The 26,986-nt window shown below is 35.8% G+C and overlaps 1 protein-coding gene across 1 annotated transcript in view; it reads right to left on the bottom strand.

Annotated features, from left to right (window-relative positions):
* The window catches only part of LOC133641077 (DNA replication licensing factor MCM3-like), a 53,587-nt gene extending 27,905 nt beyond the window's left edge, over positions 1–25,682 (bottom strand). The window contains exons 1-10 of the mRNA XM_062034913.1: positions 25,488–25,682; positions 25,266–25,378; positions 12,434–12,642; positions 12,225–12,355; positions 10,152–10,390; positions 5,259–5,364; positions 5,033–5,186; positions 3,057–3,188; positions 2,778–2,986; positions 2,534–2,708 (exon numbers count right to left, since the gene is read on the bottom strand). Coding sequence (XP_061890897.1) covers positions 2,534–2,708; positions 2,778–2,986; positions 3,057–3,188; positions 5,033–5,186; positions 5,259–5,364; positions 10,152–10,390; positions 12,225–12,355; positions 12,434–12,642; positions 25,266–25,378; positions 25,488–25,562 — 1,543 coding nt within the window. The 5' untranslated portion in view covers positions 25,563–25,682. The remainder of the gene's footprint in view (positions 1–2,533; positions 2,709–2,777; positions 2,987–3,056; positions 3,189–5,032; positions 5,187–5,258; positions 5,365–10,151; positions 10,391–12,224; positions 12,356–12,433; positions 12,643–25,265; positions 25,379–25,487) is intronic.
* Positions 25,683–26,986: the final 1,304 nt, after the last annotated feature.

Below are 26,986 nucleotides of genomic sequence, written 5' to 3'. Positions count from 1 at the left end.
TATTAATGTCAATATTGGAATTAATTTTTTATTTGCATACAATGTAGCATTTTTGTCTTTCTATCCAAGACAGAAGATGCACTTTATTAATGTAAATATTGGAATGTATTTTTTATTTGCATACAATGTGCAATGTTACATTTGTGTTTACATAACTGTCTTATAAAAAATATATAGATTTAAGTTTGCACTTTATTAATGTCAATATTGGAATGTATTTTTTATTTGCACACAATGTGCAATGTACCATTTTTGTCTTTCTATCCAAGACAGAAGGTGCACTTTATTAATCTCAAATATTGGACTGTTGTATTTATTTGCATACAGTGTGCAATGTTATATTTTTGTTTACATAACCGTCTTATTTAAAAAAAAAAAAAAGATATATTTAAGTTTGCACTTAATGTCAATATTGGAATGTATTTTTTATTTGCATACAATGTGTAATGTTACATTTTTGTTTATACAATTGTTTTATTCAAGACAGAAGATGCACTTTATTCCTCTCAAATATTGGACTGTTGCATTTATTTGCATATAATGTGCAATGTAACATTTTTGTTTATATAATGGTTTCATTCCAGGCAGAAGAAGCACTTCACTAATCTCAAATAATGGACTGTTATTTATTTGCACACAATGTGCAACGTTACATTTTTGTTTAACATAACCGTCTTGTTAAAAAAAAAAAAAAGATTTAAGTTTGCACTTTATTTATGTCAATATTGGAATGTGTTTATTTGCATACAATGTGCAATGTAGCATTTTTGTCTATCCAAGACAGATGATGCACTTTATTAATCTCAAATTTTGGACTGTTGTATTTATTTGCATACAGTGTGCAATGTTACATTTTTGTTTACATAACTGTCCTATTAAAAAAAAGATAAGATTTAAATTTGCACTTTATTAATGTCAATATTGGAATTTATTTTTTATTTGCATACAATGTGCAATGTAGCATTTTTGTCTCTTCAAGACAGAAGATGCACTATATTCATCTCAAATATTGGACTGTTGCATTTATTTGCATATAATATGCAATGTAACATTTTTGTTTATATAATAGTTTCATTCCAGGCAGAAGAGGCCCTTCACTAATCTCAAAAAATGGACTGTTATTTATTTGCATACAATGTGCAACATTACATTTTTGTTTCACATAACCGTCTTGTTAAAAAAAAAATATAGATTTAAGTTTGCACTTTATTCATGTCAATATTGGAATGTGTTTATTTGCATACAATGTGCAATGTAGCATTTTTGTCTCTCCAAGACAGATGATGCACTTTATTAATCTCAAATTTTGGACTGTTGTATTTATTTGCATACAGTGTGCAATGTTACATTTTTGTTTACATAACTGTCTTATTAAAAAAAAGGATAGATTTAAGTTGGCACTTTATTAATGTCAATATTGGAATGTATTTTTTATTTGCATACAATGTAGCATTTTTGTCTTTTTATCCAAGACAGAAGATGCACTTTATTAATCTCAAATGTTGGACTATTATATTTGCATACAATGTGCAATGTTACATTTTTCTTTACATAACTGTCTTATTAAAAAAAGATAGATTTAAGTTTGCACTTTATTAATGTCAATATTGGAATTTATTTTTTTATTTGCATACAATGTGCAATGTTACATTTTTCTTTACATAACTGTCTTATTAAAAAAAGATAGATTTAAGTTTGCACTTTATTAATGTCAATATTGGAATGTATTTTTTTATTTGCATACACTGGGCAATGTTACATTTGTGTTTACATAAAAGTCTTATTAAAAAAAGTGTAGATTTAAGTTTGCACTTTATTAATGTCAATATTGGAATGTATTTTTTATTTGCACACAATGTGCAAAGTAGCATTTTTGTCTTTCTATCCAAGACAGAAGATGCACTTCATTAATCTCAAATATTGGACTGTTGTATTTATTTGCATACAGTGTGCAATGTTACATTTTTGTTTAAGTCTTATTAAAAAAAATAGATTTAAGTTTGCAATTTATTAATGTCAATATTGGAATGTATTTTTTTATTTGCATACAATGTGCAATGTAGCATTTTTGTCTTTCTATCCAAGACAGAAGATGCACTTTATTCATCTCAAATATTGGACTGTTGTATTTAGTTGCATACAGTGTGCAATGATACATTTTTGTTTACGTCTTATTAAAAAAAAAAAAAAGATAGATTTAAATTTGCACTTTATTAATGTCAATATTGGAATGTATTTTTTATTTGTACACAATGTGCAATGTTACATGTTTGTCTTTTTATCAAAGACAGACGTTTTGCCTCCCTGAGGAAGCCCCTTTTTTTAAAAAAAATAAATATTTTATATAAAGCGCAACATATACTTATTCCTAAAAGAAGAACTTTGCATCAAGTTAAGATGCGGTGTAAGTTCATGCATCTTGTGCGTTGTTTGTCTCATTACAAACGACTTTTTCATTAAATAAAAGCAAAACTTAGTCATTTGAATGAATTGCTTTTCTAATTGGTTTAGTACGGAGGAGCAGCTGCAGTACCTGCGCCCTCCTGCTGGCGGGGGTCCCGGTAGCGATGCATCCTGAGGACGTGATCGGAGATCTCGCGGTCCTGCTCGGCGTCCATCTGATCCAGGACGATGAAGAGCAGGTCGAAACGGGACAGCAGGGAGTCCTGCAGCCCGATGTTCTCCATGGGGGTTTTGTACTGGTCGTACTGCGGGGACAACAAGGAGCAGCGCGCTCAGCGGCGTCCGCCTCAAGACGGCTCCTCCCCGCCACTCACCCTGCCGTAGACGGGATTGGCGGCCGCCAGAACGGAGCAGCGGGCGTTCAGGCGGGCGTGGATGCCGGCCTTGGCGATGGTGACGCGACCCTGCTCCATGACCTCGTGGATGGCGGTGCGGTCCATGTCGGACATCTTGTCGAACTCGTCGATGCACACCACGCCGCGGTCGGCCAGCACCATGGCGCCCGCCTCCAGACGACGCTCCCCTGGGGAAAAACACATTGGTGAATATGCAAGGAAAGAGGCGCTCGTGGCCAGTCGGCGTCAATGTCGTACCCGTCTCCTGGTCGGTGGTGACGGCGGCGGTCAGACCCACGCCGGAGGAGCCACGCCCGGTGGTGGGGATGGCTCTGGGCGCCGTGTGGAGGACGTAACGTAGAAGCTGGGACTTGGCGACCGAGGGATCACCTGGATAAGAAAAAAAAACAAAGATGCGGTGGACATTTTTAATTGTTTTTATTTTCAAAAAATTTCCTTTTTTTTTTTTTTTTTAACTGTAGGGCTCCTTTCAAGTTTTTTACCAGGGACCGAGAAGGATCTCAGTCATAAAAAAAGTTAAAAAATAAGTCTCATTAAATTTCTTTTTTTCTAAATTTATAGATCAACATAAAATCTGCTGATAGTTTTTTTTCTTATCTTTTATGCCCTTTGTTTAAAGAAATCCCAGTTTATAGCAAAAACCCCATAAAAGTGGAATGTTTGACATCAGTAATAGAAGCCTTAAATTGGTCAATAATTCATAACATTTTTGAGCAATGAGGGTTTTTTTTGTTAATCCCACTAAAATTCTTAAAGATCCAAAAGGGTACCACTCATAAAAGTCTTAACATTATTTATAGGGATATATGGCTTTTTTGCCGATATCAGTTATTCCGATATTGTCCAACTCTTAATTACCGATACCGATATCAACCGATACCGTTATATACAGTCGAGGAAATTTGGAATTAACACATTATTATGCCTAATTTGGACAACCAGGTGTGGTGAAGAGAAGGTCCTTTTTTATAAAAAATTATAAAATAAAATAAGATAAATAAATTTTAAAAAAAATTATTGAATAAAAAAGAAAGTAAAACAATATAAAAACAGTTACATAGAAACTAGTAATTAATGAAAATGAGTAAAATTAACTGTTAACTAATTGTAAGTGTAGCTTGTGTTTTTTATGATTTAATAAAAATAAAAAAAATTAATAAAAAAACCCGATACAGATAATAAAAAAAACGATACCGATATTACATTTTAAAGCATTTCTCTAATTATTTATTGTTCAAGGTTTAATTCTCTAGATCCACTTCAGATCTGTCCGTTATGTTTTTTGTCACAGAAAAAGTTTAGTATCAAAAACACAAAAGATGCAAAATTTACTACAAAAAATATTTAATAATAAGAGGAGTATTTAATGTGAAGTAATTGGAGTCTTGAGTAGGTCAATAATTCATAACATTGATTTTAGTTGATTATTTTTTGAGCAGACAGTTTTTTCCCCACTAACATTATTGGGGATCCAAAAGAGTCCCAGTCATAAAAGTGTTAAAAATAAGCCATACATTTTGTTTTACTTTTAATGCTTAATTCTCTAGATCAACTTCAGATCTGTCTATTATACGTTTTTAGTATTTTTTTATGTTATGTTTGTCTTATGGCCTTTTTGTCATAGAAAATGTTTCTAAATAGCAAAAACACAAAATATGCAACATTTTCCCCAAAAAATATTTTAAAGTGGAATATGTCAGAAAAATTGTATGTAAATTATCAAAAAACCTTCCGTTCTCTGAGTTCCCAATGAACAGACAAGAGGCTGTATTTGTTGCACCAAGCAAAGGCTTGGAAAATTCCATTGTGTACGATGGGAGGAGGCGGGATGGGGGTTATCTATTGTGATCCAATTTAATTCTGCCTCTGTTTGATTCTTTGCTTCTTGTCTTGTTTAATAGATGTCATCAGTGTTTGAACCTGACAGAATATTTTATGTCAATTTTAGCCTTGAATGACATTATTTCATAACATTTATTTTGATTCATTATTTTTAAGCAATGACAGTTTTAAAGAAAAAAACAGCCTGCATGGCAGCTTTGTGTTATTGGAGTCAACATTGCAACTTTTTCTCGTTAAATCTCACCTGTCTGCTCTTTTATTCCACCCTTTAATGTTATTTGCGTAAATTGTACTTTTTAAAATGACACCTCCGACATAGAAGTAAAGATGCTCAACAAGAAGCACATTAAAAGTGGGACTCCTTCCCGTACCAATGAGGAGGATGTTGATGTCTCCTCGGATGCGGGAGCCGTTTTCCAGCACCTTCTCGACGCCGCCGAGCAACATGCAGAGGATGGCCTTCTTGATGTACTCGTGACCGTGGATGCTGGGGGCCAGCGAGCGAGACAGCTGATCGAAAACGTTCTGGAAGAAAGGCGGCGTGTTAGTCTTTCGTGGAGCGCGTTCATCCCATCCGTCTATGCAAGGAGGACATACGCTGCGACCGCGACTGAAGTTCCGAATTTTGCTGATGTCGTCCGCAGAGAAGACGGGGGCCACCTCCTTGCTCATCTGCTTGACGTGGCACGCTATCATGATGGTCCTGGGGACAAAAAGCGTTCAAATCACTACGCGCTTTACCATTACCGATTGTAAGTAAGAACCCTGCGAGGCCCATTGTTGGGCCGGCAAATTTTATTATTTTTTTCAGCGTTACTCAGTTGTAATACACTTTTCCACCACTTGTGGCAATAAAAACAACCAAAAGAAGTCCGTAGCCAAAGTCAAAGACAAGTTTCTTAAGCGCAAAAATTATGACTAAAGTGTTGAAGCTATATTTTGATTTTGAAAACACTGAAAAATATTTGTTATTAAATTTAGTTAAAATGTCATTTTATTTCATTATTATTTATTTAATCTATTATTTGTTTTAGCACTGTATCATTTGAGTGGGGCCCCTGGCTCATTTGTAGTGGAAAATTTGGGTACCGAAGTCAAAATGGTTAGAAAAACCTGCCCTCGATTGCGGCGAAGAAATATCTGTTTTGCAGTGGTCCTCAGTTGTAATACACTTTTCCACCACTTGTGGCAATAAAAACAAACAAAAGAAGTCCATAGCTAAAGTCAAAGACACGTTTCTTAAGCGCAAAAATTATGACTAAAGTGTTGAAGCTGTATTTTGATTTTGATCGTTTAGTTTAAAAACATAGAAAATTATTTGTTTTTAAATTTAGTTAGAATGTCTTATTTTTTCATTATTATTTTTTATTTAGTTAATCTATTTGTTTTAGCACTGGATTATTTGAGTGGGGCCCCTGGCTCATTTGTAGTGGAAAATTTGGGTACCGAAGTCAAAATGGTTAGAAAAACCTGCCCTTGATTGCGGCGAAGAAATATCTGTTTTGCAGTGGTCCTCAGTTGTAATACACTTTTCCACCACTTGTGGCAGTAAAAACAAACAAAAGAAGTCTGTAGCTCAAGTGAAAAATAAGTTTAAGCGCAAAAAATTATGACTAAAGTGTTGAAGCTATATTTTTATTTTCATCATTTAGTTTAAAAACATTGAAAAATATTTGTTTTTAAATTTAGTTAGAATGTAATTTTATTTCATTATTATTTTTTAAATTGATTTGATTTATTTGTTTTAGCAGTGTATCATTTGAGTGGGGCCCCTGGCTCATTTGTAGTGGAAAATTTGGTGCCCCAAGTCAAAATGATTTAAAAAACCTGTCCGATTGCGGCGAATTAATATCTGTTTTGCAGTGGTCCTCAGTTGTAATACACTTTTCCACCACTTGTGGCAATAAAAACAAACAAAAGAAGTCCATAGCTTAAAGTCAAAGACAAGTTTCTCAAGCGCAAAAATTATGACTAAAGTGTTAAAGCTATATTTTGATTTTGATCGTTTAGTTTAAAAACATTGAAAAATATTTGTTATTAAATTTAGTTGGAATGTAATTTTATTTCATTATTATTTTTGTATTTATTTCATCTATTTGTTTTAGCACTGGATTATTTGAGTGTGGCCCCTGGCTCATTTGTAGTGGAAAATTTGGTGCCCCAAGTCAAAATGATTAAAAAAACCTGTCCGATTGCGGCGAATAAATATCTGTTTTGCAGTGGTCCTCAGTTGTAATACACTTTTCCACCACTTGTGGCAATAAAAACAAACAAAAGAAGTCCATAGCTTAAAGTCAAAGACAAGTTTCTCAAGCGCAAAAATTATGACTAAAGTGTTGAAGCTATATTTTTATTTTGATCGTTTAGTTTAAAAACATAGAAAATTATTTGTTATTAAATTTAGTTAGGATGTCTTATTATTTCATTATTTTTTTAATTTAGTTAATCTATTTGTTTTAGCACCGTATTATTTGAGTGGGGCCCCTGGCTCATTTGTAGTGGAAAATTTGGGTACCGAAGTCAAAATGGTTAGAAAAACCTGCCCTCGATTGCGGCGAAGAAATATCTGTTTTGCAGTGGTCCTCAGTTGTAATACACTTTTCCACCACTTGTGGCAATAAAAACAAACAAAAGAAGTCTGTAGCTCAAGTGAAAAATAAGTTTAAGCGCAAAAAATTATGACTAAAGTGTTGAAGCTATATTTTTATTTTGATCATTTAGTTTAAAAACATTGAAAAATATTTGTTTTTAAATTTAGTTAGAATGTAATTTTATTTCATTATTATTTTTTAAATTGATTTTATCTATTATTTGTTTTAGCAGTGTATCATTTGAGTGGGGCCCCTGGCTCATTTGTAGTGGAAAATTTGGTGCCCCAAGTCAAAATGATTAAAAAAACCTGTCTGATTGCGGCGAATAAATATCTGTTTTGCAGTGGTCCTCAGTTGTAATACACTTTTCCACCACTTGTAGCACTAAAAACAAACAAAAGAAGTCTGTAGCTCAAGTGAAAGAGAAGTTTCTTAAGCGCAAAAAAATATGACTAAAGTGTTGAAGCTATATTTTTATTTTGATCGTTTAGTTTAAAAACATAGAAAATTATTTGTTTTTAAATTTAGTTAGAATGTAATTTTATTTAATTATTATTTTTTAAATTTATTTTATCTATTATTTGTTTTAGCAATGTATTATTTGAGTGTGGCCACTGGCTCATTTGTAGTGGAAAATTTGGTGCCCCAAGTCAAAATGATTAAAAAAACCTGTCCGATTGCGGCGAATAAATATCTGTTTTGCAGTGGTCCTCAGTTGTAATACACTTTTCCACCACTTGTGGCAATAAAAACAAACAAAAGAAGTCCATAGCTTGAAGTCAAAGACAAGTTTCTCAAGCGCAAAAATTATGACTAAAGTGCTGAAGCTATATTTTGATTTTGATCGTTTAGTTTAAAAACATTGAAAAATATTTGTTATTAAATTTAGTTGGAATGTAATTTTATTTAATTATTATTTTTGTATTTATTTCATCTATTCGTTTTAGCCCTGGATTATTTGAGTGTGGCCCCTGGCTCATTTGTAGTGGAAAATTTGGTGCCCCAAGTCAAAATGATTAAAAAAACCTGTCAGATTGCGGCGAATAAATATCTGTTTTGCAGTGGTCCTCAGTTGTAATACACTTTTCCACCACTTGTGGCAATAAAAACAAACATAAGAAGTCCATAGCTTAAAGTCAAAGACAAGTTTCTCAAGCGCAAAAATTATGACTAAAGTGTTGAAGCTATATTTTTATTTTGATCGTTTAGTTTAAAAACATAGAAAATTATTTGTTTTTAAATTTAGTTAGAATGTCATATTATTTCATTATTATTTTTTATTTATTTAATCTATTTGTTTTAGCAATGTATTATTTGAGTGTGGCCACTGGCTCATTTGTAGTGGAAAATTTGGTGCCCCAAGTCAAAATGATTAAAAAAACCTGTCCGATTGCGACGAAGAAACATCTGTTTTGCAGTGGTCCTCAGTTGTAATACACTTTTCCACCACTTGTGGCAATAAAAACAAACAAAATAAGTCCGTAGCTAAAGTCAAAGACACGTTTCTTAAGCGCAAAAATTATGACTTAAGTGTTGAAGCTATATTTTTATTTTGATCGTTTAGTTTGAAAACATTGAAAAGTATTCGTTAATAAATTTAGTTAGAATGTCATTTTATTTCATTATTATTTTGTATTAATTTAATCTATTTGTTTTAGCACCGTATTTTTTGAGTGGGGCCCCCCGCTCATATGTCGTGGAAAATGTGGTCCCCAAGTCAAAATGGTTAGAAAAATCTTCCCTCGATCGCGGCAAAGAAATATGCATTTCGTATCTGGTCGCAATATATGGAGAAATATTTTTCTTTTCTTCTAAGATTTAGTGGGTGTGGCTTATATGCTGTTGCTCTCAATAGTTTGGAAAATACAGTATTTTGTATCTGCTAGTTAAGTTGTAAAATAAATGTAAAAAAAAAAAAAAGTCAGACACCCATCCATTTTCTACCGCTTGTCCCTTTGGGGTCGCAGGGGGTGCTGGAGCCTATCTCAGCTGCATTCGGGCCTCTAAAGGCTTAGTGGACAGCACCTTTTAGCTCTTATTTCCAAAATTGTGTACACTACTGAATTGGGGTCTTATGGCCACTTATGTGGACACTTATACTGCCATCTGGTGGTGTCGGAAGAGTATAACATACAATGGAATTTGGAAAAAAAAGTGCAAAAAAAATAATTAGCATGTCACTAAACATGAAGTACACGTTTGTGTACTTATGGACTAAGTACATCATATCAAAAGATGATTCTTAATTTTTATTCTAATTAGGGTCCAATAAGCCCAAATAGCAAAGAGAAATAAACAAACAGCTTGGGCCTTAAGAGGTGATCTCAAAATGCCAAATATCAGCACCGATAAAACGGTCGATCTCCACTGCCTTAGGACAACGGATGAAAAGTAGCTATTGTGCCAACTCCGGCATATTTACATTGTTGCTCTATATTGATGAATATGTATTGTCCTAATTCAAATAAATAAATAAATAACCTCAATTATGTTGCAGGAGGGGCGGGACTAACTTGAGTGCTTGCAGAAGCAGCAGAAGTATCATCCAATACACTCATAAATAAATGGCGGCTTGCCACAATTCAATTTGGTGTTACCCATTATGCCCTGGCTCATGAACACATTATGATGGGACTTTGTGTAAAATGCCGCTTGTCTTTACAAAACAGTTGATGGCATCTGATCAGCATCTGGCTTGTGACCAAACCCCCCCCCCAACAAAGAGTTAATTTGTATTTCTAAACATTTGTTTACTTTTGATTTTTTGCTCCAACATGTGTCATGGCCAATTATGCAAAATAAACATAGGAAACATCTTCATTGATCAGTTCTAAATGTACGATTCCAATCATTTTCTTCAGTAGAAATTGCAGAGTGTGCAGTTTTGCCGAGGTTTCACCTGAAGGTCCCGGAGGTGAAGCCACCCTTCTTCCCAGGCAGGCAGCGGTAGGTCCCCACCACCTGGACCCGGTCCCCTGGCTTGACCACGTCCACCAGGTCGTTGTCCAGGATGATGTCCACCGAGCGAGGAAGCTGACCCGCCGGCGCTTTTTCGGGCATCTCCTGCACCGTGATGGTCTGGTGGTCCTTGTAGACGGACAGACCGAACTCCGTCTCCAGAGGGTTGTTTTCCTCGTCCTGGTGGGGGAGCAGCCCAAAGGGAAGGAGCTTAATAATTATAATAATAATTCTTAAATAAAATAAATTAGTTTAATTAAAAATAATTAAATTAAATATTAAAATTTTTTTTTTATTTATTTATATTTAATTTAAAAATAAAATAAATTACAAAAATAAATTCTAATTAAATTGGTAATATGTTTCTTAATTAATCATCATCATATAGACTTAAACACTGATGAAAAATGCATTTACATTTAAAACAATACATACTTTTACAATAAACTAGGTCAGCTGATTACAAAAAAATCATTCTTAAATCAAATAAATGAATTTAATAATACTTTTTTTTTAAATGTTTAAAAAATATTTTAATTTAATTTTTATTTATTTTAAAATAAATTACAAAAATAAATTCTAATTAAATTGGTAATGATATGTTTCTTAATTAAACATCATATATACTTAAAGACTGATGAAAAATACATTGACATTTAAAAACAATACATACTTTTTTTACAATAAACTAGGTCAGCTGATTACAAAAAATAATTCTTAAATCAAATAAATTTAAAAAAAATAGAATAAAAATGTTTAAAAAATATTTTAATATTTTTTAAAAAAAAATTACAAAAATAAATTCTAATAAATTGGTAATGATGTTTCTTAATTAAACATCATCATATAGACTTAAACACTGATGAAAAATACATTTTAAATTTAAAAAAATACATACTTTTTTTACAATAAACTAGGTCTCCTGATTACAAAAAATAATTCTTAAATCAAATAAATGAATTTAATAAAAAAAAAAAAAAAGTTTAAAAAATATTTTTATTTAATTTGTATTAATTTGAAAATAAAATTAATTACAAAAATAAATTCTAATTAAATTGGTAATGATGTTTCTTAATTAAACATCATCATATAGATGATGAAAAATACATTAACATTTAAAACAATACATACTTTTTTTTTTTACAATAAACTAGGTCAGCTGATTACAAAAAAATAATTCTTAAATCAAACAAATGAATTAAAAATTTTTATTTTTTTAAATGTTTAAAAAATATTTTAATTTTATTTGTATTTATTCAAAAATAAAATAAATTACAAAAATAAATTCTAATTCAGTTGGTAATGATATGTTTCTTAATTAAACATCATCATATAGACTCAAACACTGATGAAAAATAAATTTACAATTAAAAAAATATACACTTTTTTTTACAATAACAAACTAGGTTGTAATAAAATAAATACATTCTAACTAAATAAATAATAATCATGATATATGTCCTAAATAATCAGTCAATAAAATTAAAGTGTAAATAAAACACACAGCTTCACCACTTTAGTCATATTTTTTGCACTTAGGAAACTTCTCTACAACAGTAGCTCAATACTTCTTCTGTTTGGGGCGGTGTAGCTCGGTTGGTAGAGCGGCCGTGCCAGCAACTTGGGTTCCAGGTTCGATCCCAGCTTCTGCCATCCTAGTCACTGCCGTTGTGTCCTTGGGCAAGACACTTTACCCACCTGCTCCCAGTGCCACCCACACTGGTTTAAATGTAACTTAGATATTGTGTTTCACTATGTAAAGCGCTTTGAGTCACTAGAGAAAAGCGCTATATAAATATAATTCACTTCACTGTTTGTTAGATATTGTCATTACTGCCACAAGTGGTGGAAAAGTGTATTGCAACCGAGTACCGCTGAGAAACCCATTTTTTGGTGGCTCTCTAGGGGGCGCTGGCGGCCCAACAACGGGCCCTATGGTTAAGAAACACGGTTGTACCGCTGATAGCGAATAAAGCAGGTTTTGTACGTAAATATGGAGCATGCATGACGTTACCTTGGTTGGGTAGATTGCGCTTGAAGGAAAGGCGTCCAAAGATGTCAGATCGGTGTACTTCCTTTCCATGGTCTTGTTGGTGGCGGGGCAGTAGTGGACACTGCGTACCACTTTGGGCCGCACAAGAGAGCCTGAGGGATACACACGGACACGGAGGCGGTGAGTAAGCGGCCTCTCGTGCGTTTGAGGCCGACGGCGTAGAAACTCACACTTGGTGATGATGCCCTCCACACACACCATGCTGCCCAGCAGCCTGGAAGTCAGCGTTCGGGGGCTGACGTGCTTGGATCCGAAGCTGCCCTCCAGGCCCACGTTGAACTCCTCGTACTGCTTGGCGTAGGTGGCGTCCACGGTGGCCACCAGGTCCTTCAGGGCCAGCTGGAAGGCCATCAGCTCTTCGAAAGCATTGCTCATCAGCCTGGTGGGAACGCGGAACCGTCAAGCGGTTGCTAACCTTGCACATGTCTCATACACCGATACTTTAACACATTACAATGGGACTGTCAGTGAATGCAGCTTGTTGTTACAACCCCGGACTATAAATGGTAGGGCGGCACAATTAATTGACATCGAGGCAGCGCTGGGCGATATATCGATTATACTCGATATATCGCGGGTTTGTCTCTGTGCGATACAGAAAATGAATAGAGATGATGTTTGATAAGAAATTATCGAGTTCGAGCCCATTATTGAATCCTCTTATCGCACAGATTCCTTATTGAATCCAGATAGGTTGTTGTATATGGAAAAAAATCACAATATTTGGTTTAACAAAAGCTCACTTTTATTTTATAAGGAAAAAAAAAAATTTAAATAAATAAATATTGACTGTTACCCCCCGAAAAAAAAATAAAAAAATATTGACTGTTACCCAAAGTATATTAAGTAAGATTTTTCAGAAAAACAAATATATACAGTAACACAAAAACAACCTGTCTCTGTGATCACTATAGGTGAATAGCCATGCTTTGAGGCGTTTTTTTCCGGTCCATTATTTTTGCTGCTTGTGTGACATGATGTCCCACAGGGCATTTCCTGTGGGATGGGATTCGAATAAAGAACCAACTCTTTTTCTTTACTATAGTGGCCTCGATAACAGGAACCGGTTCTCAAAAAGGGATTTGAGTCCATGAAATCGGTTCTTTTCTTATCGAACAACCGGGAGAACCGGTTTCGAACATCATCCCTAAAAATGACTATATCGTGATATTCGAGTATACGTTCTCACACAGTTGCTTTTAGCTGCGGGCATTAAGACTGCAGGCTCTTCTCACTCTTTCTTGTCTCTCCTTTGCACAGAGACATAAAACAAGCGCACCTTCTTACATACGTCGCGCGTGCAACGTCACACGCCCTCACGGAGCAGAGAGGTAGCGGAATGGGTAACATTAGCTGTGATGCTAGCGGAGCCAGTGGTAATACGAGAAATAATTAATGCCCAAGAAAAACAGCAGAGGGTCCATTGACTGGCGGTGGTTTGGCTTCAAGCGGGAAGATGTTGAACAGACAACCGTAATATGTCAAGTAAAAGCGTTGCTACAAAAAGTAGCATTACTGCTAATTAAGAATACAAGCCGGAAGGCTGTTGCTCTTTACTCGAAACATCATTTCTATTGCTTTTAAAAACACAATATCTGAAAATTTTAACGCATTCACTAAATTGGCCCTAGTGTGTGAATGTTGTCTGTCCATCTGTGTTGGCCCTGCGATGAGGTGGCGACTTGTCCAGGGTGTACCCCGCCTTCCGCCTGAATGCAGCTGAGATAGGCTCCATCGACCCCCCGCGATCCCGAAAGGGACAAGCGGTAGAAAATGGATGGATGGATAGAACTTATAAATAATGGATTGGTAGGTTCATAGTCGCACGCATTGTGTATTATTCTAATGACCCTTTTTTAAGTTCCATTATTGGGTCTATGTTTGTTTTATAAACATTTCCCCAAACTTCAACACAATATGTTAAATATGGAAAAATTTAAGAATAATATAACATATGCAGACATGTCTTATTCAGCATGTGTCTTACTTTATAAAGAATAGCAATGGATTTGGATATTTTTCCGTGTATATATTCAATATGTGGTTTTCCAACATAATTCATGATCAATTATTATTCCCAAGAATTTAGTTTCATATACTCTAATGTTGATAAACTTACTAATAAAAGACAAGGTGTCTTGTATGTTCACCATTTTATTTTAAAGGACAAATTTGCAATAATAAACATGTTACAAAGTAATGCGTTACTGTAACGGCGGTAACTAGTAATCTAGCGCGTTATTTTTTATATTCAGTAACTCAGTTACCGTTACTACATGATGCGTTACTGCGTCATTTTACGTTATTTTTTATGTAGTATCGGCTAGAAACCGAGAGGATCTGAGTGTGTTTTATTGGAGAGCTGCAGAAAAGGCGCGCTGCTCTGTGTGTGGGGGTGGGGTGGGGGGGCGTGTCTGTGTTTACTAACAAGACATGGCAGAGCCAAAGTCGAGTTTCTTAACACGGAGATGTTCTCACTACTTTACTTTTGTCGACCACAAAGAAAAGAACATTTTAGTTAAACGTAAGTTGTCTTGGATCAAAGATCCTATCCTAGCAATTCAAATCTGCTGAAACAGGTACAAAAGCAACATGCTTCGACGAAGCTAGTAAAGAGAGACACACTTCACCTCCAAAGCAACAGCGGCTGGATTTTAACGAGGCACTGCGCACTGAAGGTACACACACACTGTCAATTCTCTTGTATCAGGAGTGTCCAAAGTGCGGCCCGGGGGCAATTTGCGGCCCACAGATAATTTTTTAACGGCCCCAAGGCACATTCTAAAAATACAATAAAAGAAAAAAAAAAACATAAAAAGTGGATAAAAGACACAACAGGTGAAATATAACAAGAAAATGTTGCAATATTGACTCTAATAACACAAAGCTGCCATGCAGGCTGTATCTTTCTTTAAAAAATAATAATGAATGAACTTCCGGTTGGCGACAAGATGGAGTAGTCGCACTTTTTTCACGCTCCCGCAAATTTCACTCCTACCATTCTGTATAGCTCGACTGAATGCAGTAACTGCCACTAACGTTTTAATAGTACTAATACCCTTTCGCGCTAAATGAGAAAATGTCTAACAGAGCCAAAAAGGAGGAGCAAAGGAAGGAGGATCTGGCGGCAAGTACCATCATGGCTACGCTAACTACAATGCTAGCGGACCACAAGACTTCTCTCTCGTCGGAGTTTAACTCCGCCTTTTCCAAACTCAACAACACGCTGGACTGTATTCAGACCACACTTCTGGAAAACCAGAAGCGTCTCTCCTCACTAGAACTGTTTGCCGACACGACCAGCCAGGATATGCTGGCTATGAACACCAAGCTAACATTCGTAACCGAGGAGAACGCGAGGCTAAAAGCTAAGCTAATAGACTTGGAGAGCAGAAGTCGTCGGAACAACATAAGAATTGTCGGCGTACCCGAAAACATCGAAGGTCCAAACCCAACAACGTTCTTCTCTCAACTGCTGGTCGAAGTCTTGGGTGAACACACGCTGTCGTCGACCCCGGAGCTGGACCGTGCCCACCGCTCGCTAACAGCAAAGCCAGGCCCCGGTGAGAGACCGCGTGCTATCGTGATATGCTTCCACCGATTCCAGACGAGGGAGCTGGTGGTGCGGGAAGCTCGGAAACGCAGGGGCAAACTAAAGTACAAGGACTCACCGATACACATCTTTGAAGACTACTGCCCTGAAATACTGGAACAGCGGGCCGTGTACCGGGACGTCATGAGGGATCTCTACAATCTGGGCCTCAAACCAGCACTCCACTATCCGGCCAAGCTAATGGTTTCAACCGAAGGTGGAAAGAGACGACGACTCGCATCTCTCAAAGACGCCCAAGATTTCGTCAAATCCCACAATCAACGCAGCCAAGAACATTCAAAAGAGTAATCTCAGTTGGTATGACTTTATTGAAACTTTGTTTGATACGATGTGACTATCCCACAGTGCATGGCAGAACGGCGCTAGCTTGGCTAACTGCAGCCATGTCTGGAGCCCACACTGCCGGCACCAACCTTAACAATCATTGCCTGCTTTATCACGGTTAACCATCCTAACATATCGCCAACTCCAGGCCTGACCGTGAATATTACATGTGGGTGGTCACTCATTGGATCCACTTTCATTCACTCTTTGTTTAACCTTTCAGCTAATATATTATACTGACATTCTAGAGCTAACCTGGTTAATATACATTTATCATCATTGTTTAAGCAACCCGCAATATTGGTAATTATGTTTTATTTTGCTACATCGACACGCAAATTATTTGGTCTCCCCTTTACATTTATTTAACATGTTCTAATAGATATATATTTCTACACTGTGGTTAACTTTTTCTGTTGGTATTTGACCTAACTGCTGACCTGCTTATCTCTTGGTTGGTTACTGTTATTCCTTACCCACACACCCATGATGGTATGCACGTTCATGCATGGGTGTGTGTGTATGTATGTATACATATGTATATAGGTGTGTGTATATATGTGTATGTACATGGCACCACTTGTACTTTAGGTTGCTATATGTTTTTTGAGTTGTTTACACTTCTATAATTTATTTTTCTCGCTTTCTGAAGTTATCTTAGTACTGGGTACTATGTTTCCTGAGGGAATATATTGCAGTTTTGATGCACTTTAAAATGTTCTGACTCAGTTGGAGCCAATCCATTGGTCTCGGGAGGTGGAAAAAACCGGAAGCCGATATGGATACGTCCACGCAGGTGCGAGGACAGCGCACTGCTGTGAAAAGGACACTTAAGGTTCAGTTTCGACAATGGGGTTCTCAGGTCCTGGGACAATGGCCCTGTAGGTGGTTCCCAGGTTTAACCCACCTGGCATTGTTGTATGTTGTTGTGTCTGCGAGTACGTGTGTGAGTCTGTTGTGTTTTCTATATGTATGTGTTTTTATGGGTTTGTTTATCTCCTCATTCCTTCCTCTCACGCTTCTGTTTCATCCCCCCCTCTTACCAGTACTCTCTGCAGTTTCCAGTTATGCATCAGCCCCCCTCCTGACCCGCGTGTATACATCAGCCCGTTCTGCTCTCCTAGTTGGACATGGTGAGGTATGACAAGCGCCAGTAATACACTTAGATTTGTTTCATGGAATGTGAGGGGAGTGGGGAGCGCCACTAAAATAGGGAGGGTCTTGACCCATTTACAAAACCTCAAAGGAGATATATTTTTCATTCAGGAGACCCACCTTCGCAACAGAGAGATTTCACGACTTAAAAGAGGCTGGATCAGCCATATTTTCCATTCAAAATTCAACGAAAGGGCCAGGGGCACAGCTATCCTTATTCGTAAAAATATTTCGTTCGAACTCAATCAAATTGTAGCAGACCCGGCTGGTCGTTATATTATTGTGTCCGGAAAGCTGCAAGGCACCCCAGTCATACTCGCTAGCGTTTATGGACCCAACTGGGATGACAGTTCTTATGTGACTAAACTGTTTACATCATTTCCGAACATTGGAAACCATTTTATCATTATGGGCGGGGACTTTAACCTGGTACAGGATCCTGTACTGGATCGATCATCTAACAAACTGGCTCCCTTATCTAATTCAGCTAAAACACTTGATACTTTCGCTAGACAGTTAGGTCTTACAGACCCATGGAGACATGCCTCCCCTACAATTAAACAATTTTCCTATTTCTCCCATGTACATCACACTTACACTCGGATAGACTTCTTTCTTCTCGACAATAGACTACTTTCCAAAACCAAAACATGTAATTACCATAGTATTGTAATCTCGGATCATGCCCCCACCTCAGTAGACATCAATATGGACACTCAACCTAGACCCCTTAAACAATGGCGATTCAACTCAGCCTTATTAGCAGAAGACCGCTATAGGAATTTCCTACAAGATCAAATTAAGTGTTTTTTCGAACTGAACGACTCACCAGAAATCAGAAGAGGTATACTGTGGGAGGCATCTAAAGCCTATATTAGAGGTCAACTTATATCTTTTGTTTCAAACCTAAATAAGACAGAGACCATTCAAATCACTGAGCTGCTCCGCAAGATTAAGGATCTTGACGATAAGTACGCTTCAAACCCAGACCCGACACTATATAAAGAACGCCTTCGCCTACAAACTGACTTTGACCTTATGTCTGTCAATAGAGCAAAATTACAACTGCTCAAATCCAGACAACGATTTTTTGAATCTGGGGAAAAAGCTGGCAGGCTCTTAGCCCACCGGGTAAGGGAGGAAGCATCTTCGAGACTAATCACGTCTATTCGCTCTAACACAGGAGAACTACATACTGATCCAGCTAAGATTAATGAAACATTTGCTGCATTTTATACAACATTATATACCTCAGACTGCCCCCCTTCCTCAGATGAACTGTTTAGCGATAAAACATTCCCCCAGATAGAATGTGGGGCTGCGAGGGGCCTGGGCCAGCCCATTAGTGTCATTGAGATTACGGAAGCCATCAAATCATTACAGAGCAATAAATCACCCGGCCCGGATGGCTTTAGTGCAGAATATTACAAAACTTTCTCCAGTGTTCTTGCTCCGGCTCTAAGAGACATGTATAATGAAGCTTTTCTGCAGCATCGCCTCCCAGAAACCTTATCGAGGGCCACCATTTCTCTCATCCTAAAAAAAGAAAAAGACCCCCTGCTTTGCAGCAGCTATAGACCAATTTCGCTCTTAAATGTAGATCTAAAAATTCTATCCAAGGTTCTCGCTCTCCGGCTCCAAAGGGTGATGCCTTCTATCATCTCGTTGGATCAAACAGGTTTTATGCTAGGCCGACAATCCTCACACAACACTCGGCGCCTCCTAAACATTATCCATTCGCCAAACCCCTCGACCCCGGAGGTGGTAGTATCCCTCGATGCGGAGAAAGCCTTTGACAGGGTTGAATGGGAGTATCTATTTGAAGTGATGGGTCGGTTTGGTTTTAATGAGGATTTCATTCTCTGGGTTAAACTTTTGTACTCGTCCCCGGTAGCTTCGGTACGTACAAATAATACACTATCCGCCCCAATTTTTCTTAAAAGAGGCACTAGACAAGGTTGCCCGTTGTCTCCATTACTGTTTGCTATTGCGATAGAACCCCTTGCTCTTTGGCTGCGCGCGGAGGCAGGCTTTAAAGGTATCACCCGGTCGGACACGCTGCACAAAGTCTCGCTTTATGCGGATGACCTGCTCTTGTACATCTCGGACCCTGCTAGCTCGCTCCCGGTAATATTCGACATTCTGGAGCGGTTTGGCACACACTCGGGCTACAAACTTAACTACCAAAAAAGTGAGCTGTTTCCGATTAATTCCTTAGCTAAACAGTTACCACGATCTTTAGCAGCATTCAAATGGGCACATGACGGGATTCATTACTTGGGAATCCTTATTACTCCGGCTATGTCTGATATGCTCCGGGCAAATTTTTTACCTCTAATTGAAAAGATGGAGAAGAACTTTGCCCGCTGGTCTGTTTTACCACTTTCTCTCGCCGGCCGGATCAATCTGATCAAGATGATCACTCTGCCTAAATTCCTCTACCTTTTTCAACATATCCCCATATTTATTACTAAATCATTTTTCGATAAATTAGACAAATCAATATCCAAATTTTTATGGGGGGCCGGATCGGCCCGAATCCGCAAGTCGGTCCTACAATCCCACAAATCTGAGGGAGGGCTTGCACTCCCCAATTTTAGACAATACTATTGGGCGGCTAACGTACAGAAACTCCTATACTGGATGGATGGAAGCTCTCAGACCCTCCCGGCCTGGGTATCCCTCGAAACGGCGATCCCACACTCCTCATTGCACTCTTGCTTATGCTCATCACTCCCTTTCCCATTTAAAATTGAAGGCGCAAACACCATTGTATCGATCTCCATTAAAATATGGAACCAGCTACGTAGACACTTGGGTTTTCAGGGCCCATCTATATTGACCCCGCTACTTAAAAACCAATTATTTAAACCTTCCCGTACTGACCCCGCATTCATGACTTGGCACGATCATGGCATCACCACTGTGAAAGACCTCTATGCAGACGGAGTGTTCTCATCCTTCACTGAACTCTCTTCCAAATACGATTTGCCGAACTCCCACCTTTTTCGTTTTTTTCAGGCGAGGGACTTCGTAAAGAAACAGTTCCCACACTTTCCGAATCGTCCTCCGGAAACTCTTATAGATACATTGTTATCTTTGAGCCCTAATCATAAAAAATGTATCTCTGTGTTATATACCTCTTTAAGTTCAGTTGCTCCAAACTCTCTATCAGTGATAAGAGCCTCGTGGGAGAGTGATCTTAATACCAACATATCCGACCAACACTGGGACTCTGCCCTGAAACTGGTTCACTCCTCCTCAATATGTGCCCGCCATAGTCTCATCCAATGCAAAGTAATCCATAAAATTCATTACACTAACTCAAAACTATCCAAAATCTACCCCACTGTTAGCAATACCTGCAATAGATGCAAACAATCTCCGGCCGACCATGTCCATATGTTCTGGTCCTGCTCTAAATTATGTTCCTTTTGGGAGGATATTTTTGACACGATCGGGAAAGCATACGGTCAAAACTTTCCCCCCAACCCATTATCAGCCATTTTTGGCGTATGCCCCGATAACATATGCCCGGTATCATTAAAACGCGCTGTTGCTTTTACGACCTTGCTGGCCAGGCGATTGATTTTGTTTAATTGGAAGCTGGCTCGTCCCCCATCACATGGCCGATGGATTAGAGAGGTTCTCTACAATCTAAAACTAGAAAAACTTAGGTTTTCGCTAAAAGGCTCGGCTCAAGCGTTTGAAAGCTCATGGAGTCCTTTCTTGCTGTTTGTCAACTCTCTTGATTTATCCCCAGACGCAGATGAGGAATAATCTCCCTTTTATTTATTATTATTATTTTAATTTAATTGTATCTTATTTTATTTTAATTTTATTTTCTCCCTTTCTCTCCTTTCAGCCTGTTTGTCTGTCTCTGGCCTCGTATGTGTGTGTGTATGTGAGGATGTCTGTCTTTGTCGTCTTACTTGTTATATGATTGTGCCATATGTCCCTTGTTGGTGTGACCTGAGTGGGGTGGGAGGGTGGGTGGGGATTTGGGTTTTAAGGGAAAGGGTGTGAAGAATTTTCTGACTTTAAAATTGTACTGTTTCGACTTGCCCTTTTTTCTGTATTTGAAAATGCCAATAAAAAAAGTTGGATTAAAAAAATAATAATGAATCAAAATCAATGTCATTATGAATTATTGACCTATTCAAGGCTCCAATTACGTCACATTAAATATTCCACTTTGAGATATTCTCTGGGGAAAATGTTGCATATTTTGTGTTTGCCATATAAAAAACTAAGCTGTTTTTTTTTTGTTTTTTTTAAAGGGCCTAAAACGAACAAAAAACAAACAACAATACAACTTATAATTGATGGACAGATCTGAAGTTGATCTCGAGATTATTGTGTTAAAAGTAAACAGTTAAAAAAAATGAGTACTTTAATGAGTAGGACCCTTTTGGATCCCCAATCATTTTTGTGTGATTTGTTTTTAAGTGTCATTGCTAAAAAAAAAAAAAAAAAGATAATGAATTAAAATCAATGTTGTTATGAGTTATTGACCTTTTTAAAGGCTCCAGTTATTATATAATCTCAAATATTCCACTTAAAAATGTTATTGGGTAAAAACATTACATATTTTGTGTTTTTTCCATTAAAAAACAGGGTTTTCTTTGACCAAAAGAGCATACAACTTAAATCTTTAATAACGTTATATTGACAGATAGACCTAATGTTGATCTAGAGATTTAAACCTTGAATAATAAGAAAAATAATAATACTGAATAATGACACATTTTTTATATTTTTTTGGACCAAAACCATTTAGGGTCCCCGGGATCAAGCCTGGGTGGAGGCCTAAATGTATATTTTTTATACATAAATTGTATTGGTTTTTAAAATAAAAAATATCAAAATGGCCCCCGCTTGCTTTGATTTTTCAGTGTGCGGCCCTCCGTGGAAAAAGTTTGGATACCCCTGTCTTATATACTGTTGCTCTTTCATTCTAGACTTCTAGAGTGTTTGATTATCACATCACTCTAAATGTATAGACTATAAAGTTCACAAACATAAAGAGGGATGCTAGTGGGCCAGGCCAATCTTTCCTTATCTCTAAACTAAAACTGGGGAAATGTGTAGAGCAGGGGTCACCAACCTTTTTGAAACCAAGAGCTACTTCTTGGGTACTGATTAATGCGAAGGGCTACCAGTTTGATACACACTTAAATAAACTGCCAGAAATAGCCAATTTGCTCAATTTACCTTTAACTCTATGTTATTATTAATAATTAATGATATTTATACTTAATTGAACGGTTTAAAAGAGGAGAAAACACAAAAAAAATGACAATTAAATTTTGAAACAGTTTATCTTCAATTTCGACTCTTTAAAATTCAAAATTCAACCGAAAAAAAGAAGAGAAAAACTAGCTAATTCGAATCTTTTTGAAAAATTAAAAAAAGAATTTATGGAACATCATTAGTAATTTTTCCTGATTAAGATTCATTTTAGAATTTTGATGACATGTTTTAAATAGGTTAAAATCCAATCTGCACTTTGTTAGAATATATAACAAATTGGACCAAGCTATATTTCTAACAAAGACAAATCATTATTTCTTCTAGATTTTCCAGAACAAAAATTTTAAAAGAAATTCAAAAGACTTTGAAATAAGATTTAAATTTAATTCTACAGACTTTCTAGATTTGCCAGAATAATTTTTTTGAATTTTAAATCATAATAAGTTTGAAGAAATATTTCACAAATATTCTTTGTTAAAAAAACAGAAGCTAAAATGAAGAATTAAATTAAAAAGTATTTATTATTCTTTACAATAAAAAAATAAATTTACTTGAACATTGATTTAAATTGTCAGGAAAGAAGAGGAAGGAATTTAAAAGGTAAAAAGGTATATGTGTTTAAAAATCCTAAAATCATTTTAAGGTTGTATTTTTTCTCTAAAATTGTCTTTCTGAAAGTTATAAGAAGCAAAGTAAACAAATTAATGAATTGATTTAAACAAGTGAAGACCAAGTCTTTAAAATATTTTCTTGGATTTTCAAATTCTATTTGAGTTTTGTCTCTCTTAGAATTAAAAATGTCAGGCAAAGCGAGACCAGCTTGCTAGTAAATAAATACAATTTAAAAATAGAGGCAGCTCACTGGTAAGTGCTGCTATTTGAGCTATTTTTAGAACAGGCCAGCGGGCTACTCATGTGGTTCTTACGGGCTACCTGGTGCCCGCGGGCACCGCGTTGGTGACCCCTGGTGTAGAGTGTTCTGGGCTTCAGACATGATTTTATTTCAGAATTCCTTGAGAGAAAAAAAACGCCTGGTTAGGCTTTGTGTATGTAGTGTGTGCCTTCCTTGCTTTACAGCTATGTTGTTACTATGCTGTTTGCTACTTATGTATGTTATGTTGCAGCTATTTCAAATAGTTTTGTCAATTTGTTCTGGCCTGAAACAAATTGGCCCTTTGAAACATATCTTTGTCTTTGTGTGTTGTATGCAGACCACATTGCTTAGCAGAGTTCAGTGATGCAAATGCATGTCAAGTTGATCAACACATTGTATTATTCTCCAGTGCAATAACAGTACTGACATGAAGGCTAAAAGGGCATTAAAGGGGGCCTTAAAAAAAAATATATATATATATACATATATACATACATACATATATATACATACATACATATATATATATATATATACATACATATATATACATACATACATATATATATATACATACATATATATATATACATACATACATACATATATATATATATATACAGGGCCGGCCCGTGGCATAGGCCGTATAGGCAAATGCTAAGGGCGCCATCCATCAGGGGGCGCCACGCCAGTGCCACAAATGTTGGAGAAAAAAAAGAGAAAAAAAGTTGGTACTATTATTTCTAAATACAAAAAATAATCCCACGTTAATTAAAATGAGAAGTAAAGCCTAATTAATAGAAATATTATTTGTTACAACATTACGCCCCCCCCCCCCCACCTCCCCGCACGGTGCGCCCCCTCCCTTCCCGTATCATGACTCTTACCACATCAAAAAATCAACACAAGATGTCAAAACGGCCAAAACTGTCAGGTGCCCAGGGAAGAAAAAATAGAAAAGAAGAGGAGGAGAAACGAGAAAAAGAGAGAGGTAGCAGGTAGGTAACGTTAGCCTACATGAAATTATTTGTCTGTTACAGAATGTGATAGTAACCTGGCTTTTTAACATTAAGATAATGTTACATGATTCGGCAATTGCTAATAAATAAATAGCTAGTTCTGTTTTAATGTCGGGTTAATATTGTGGAGGGGGCTAAATTGTTATGGAAAATAATAATGTAACATTAGGTAACTACAGTACTCCCACCTTATATTCCTCAGGGACATTTGTATTAGATTTTTTAAGCAGGTGTTTTTTGTTGACATTGTTATTGCCTTCTGGTTAGCTAATGTTTGCCCTGCAGGTAATAGTCACTTTTCCACCCATTTATATATTAGGTATAGTTGTAAGCCTAGTTGTTAAAGTGCACATCATTAATATTAATCAAGCAATATCACATGAGAGGGAATGCTGTTTTTTAATTTGAGCACTGCTGTGATTCGATTAAAGATAATCATAACATAACATTCTCATATATGTTAATTTGCTTTCTTTAAGTAAAAAAAAAGGTCAAAGGCATATACATATATATATAAGTAACTAAATAGTTACTTTTCACAGTAACGCATTACTTTTTGGTGTACGTAACTGAGTTACTTTTGAAATAAAGTAACTAGTAACTGTAACTAGTTTTCAGTAACTAACCCAACACTGCATATGTGTAATGTACCCTAAGATTTTTTTTTTATTAAAATAAAGCCAATAATGACATTTTTTGTGGTCCCCTTTATTTAGAAAAGTACCGATACCAATATGGTATCGGGACAACACAAGCGTGCTTACTTTGCAGCCCGGGCCTCATTCTTCCTCCTCAGGTCGTTAATGTTGACAACGACGCGGGACTTGTTCTGGTCGATCATGTCCCGAATTTTGCTCTGATAAACCCCCTGGTCGTGCTGGGGGGAAGCAGAAGAAAACTCCACAGTGACTTCGATTCCACATTCGCTGGGTTAGGAGTCCAATTCGGTCGCAACAATAAAGTACGTTCCGTCGCGACAAACTTACATCATCATCCAAGAAGTCCAGATAGTCCCTCTGGGCCTCCCTCATCTCCCGGTCGTCCACAACGTCGGTAGCCATGTCCAAGTATTTCCGTGGGAAAAAGTTAGCGAATATTCCGCAGTCGCGTTGTTAAACGTGCAGTTTTTCACAGTCCACCCCGCACAATGAAGACTTTTTCCCGCCAATGCGTCACCGGCGCGGGCACCACGTAACACGCCATTGGGTACAAGATGACACGTGACCAGGCATGCTAAACCAATAAGACTTCAATGTTTGGCCACGTGATCTTGCCGCACTCAGAACCCCCGCGAAAATGAAGCCGGAAAAGACGAGCGCGTCGGGTGGGGAACGGAAGTGTTACCAATGAAAGGGTTGATTTAACTTCACTTTTACATCCAAAATTGAATTATTTACGGAATTTGTGTGAGCCTATGGCTTTACATTTTGTTGCATATATATTTTTTGCATTCTATTTTGGTTACTTTATTGAGTTTACAACCCTCTGGCGCTGTTTTGTACTGTTTTTGTACTATTTTTGTACTTGTTTTGATTATTATTATTTATTGCTTGTATTTAATTTTGCATATTATAAATAAAGGTTTATAAAATAAAAAATTATATATATATATATATATATATATATATATATATATATATATATATATATATATATATATATATATATATATACAATTTATACAAAGATATATAAATATATATATATATATCATTTTTAATTGTATATTTTTTAATTCTATAAAAAAAAATATAATATGCAGAATTACATACAAGTAAATAATAAATACATAAATAAAGGTTTATAAAATAAAAATAAAATAATATATATGTATATTTTATTTGTATTTTATTTATTTATTTATTTATATATATATATGTATATATATAATTTTTAATTTGTTTATTTTATAAACCTTTATTTATAATATGCAGAAATACATACAAGCATAAAATAAAAAATAAAAAAAAAATAAAAAAAATATATATATATTTAATTTTTTTATTTTTTATTTTATAAACCTATCTTTATAATATACAGAACTACATACAAGCATGTATATGTATATATATATATATATATATATATATATATATATATATATATATATATATATATATATATATATATATATATATATATATATATATATATAATTTTAAATGTTTTTATTTTATAAACTTTAATTTATAATATGCAGAAATACATACAAGCATAAAATAAAATAAAAATTAAATATATATATATATATATATATATATATATATGTGTGTGTGTACAATTGACCACTACATGGTAACAACCGAAGAAGTTTTTCAACTTGTTTAAGTCGGGGGTCCACGTTAATCAATCCCGGAAGTAAAGTATATATAATTTTTAATTGTAAATTTTTTAATTTTATAAAAAAAAATTATGATATACAGAATTACATAAAAGTAAATAATAAATACATAAATAAAGGTTTATAAAATAAATAAATAATAAT

The sequence above is a fragment of the Entelurus aequoreus genome, linkage group LG23, assembly GCF_033978785.1.
Source record: "Entelurus aequoreus isolate RoL-2023_Sb linkage group LG23, RoL_Eaeq_v1.1, whole genome shotgun sequence".
Taxonomy (NCBI): Eukaryota; Metazoa; Chordata; class Actinopteri; order Syngnathiformes; family Syngnathidae; genus Entelurus; species Entelurus aequoreus.
The sequence above is the reverse complement of the archived record's forward strand: the minus strand, read 5'-3'. Positions and strand labels throughout refer to the sequence as shown.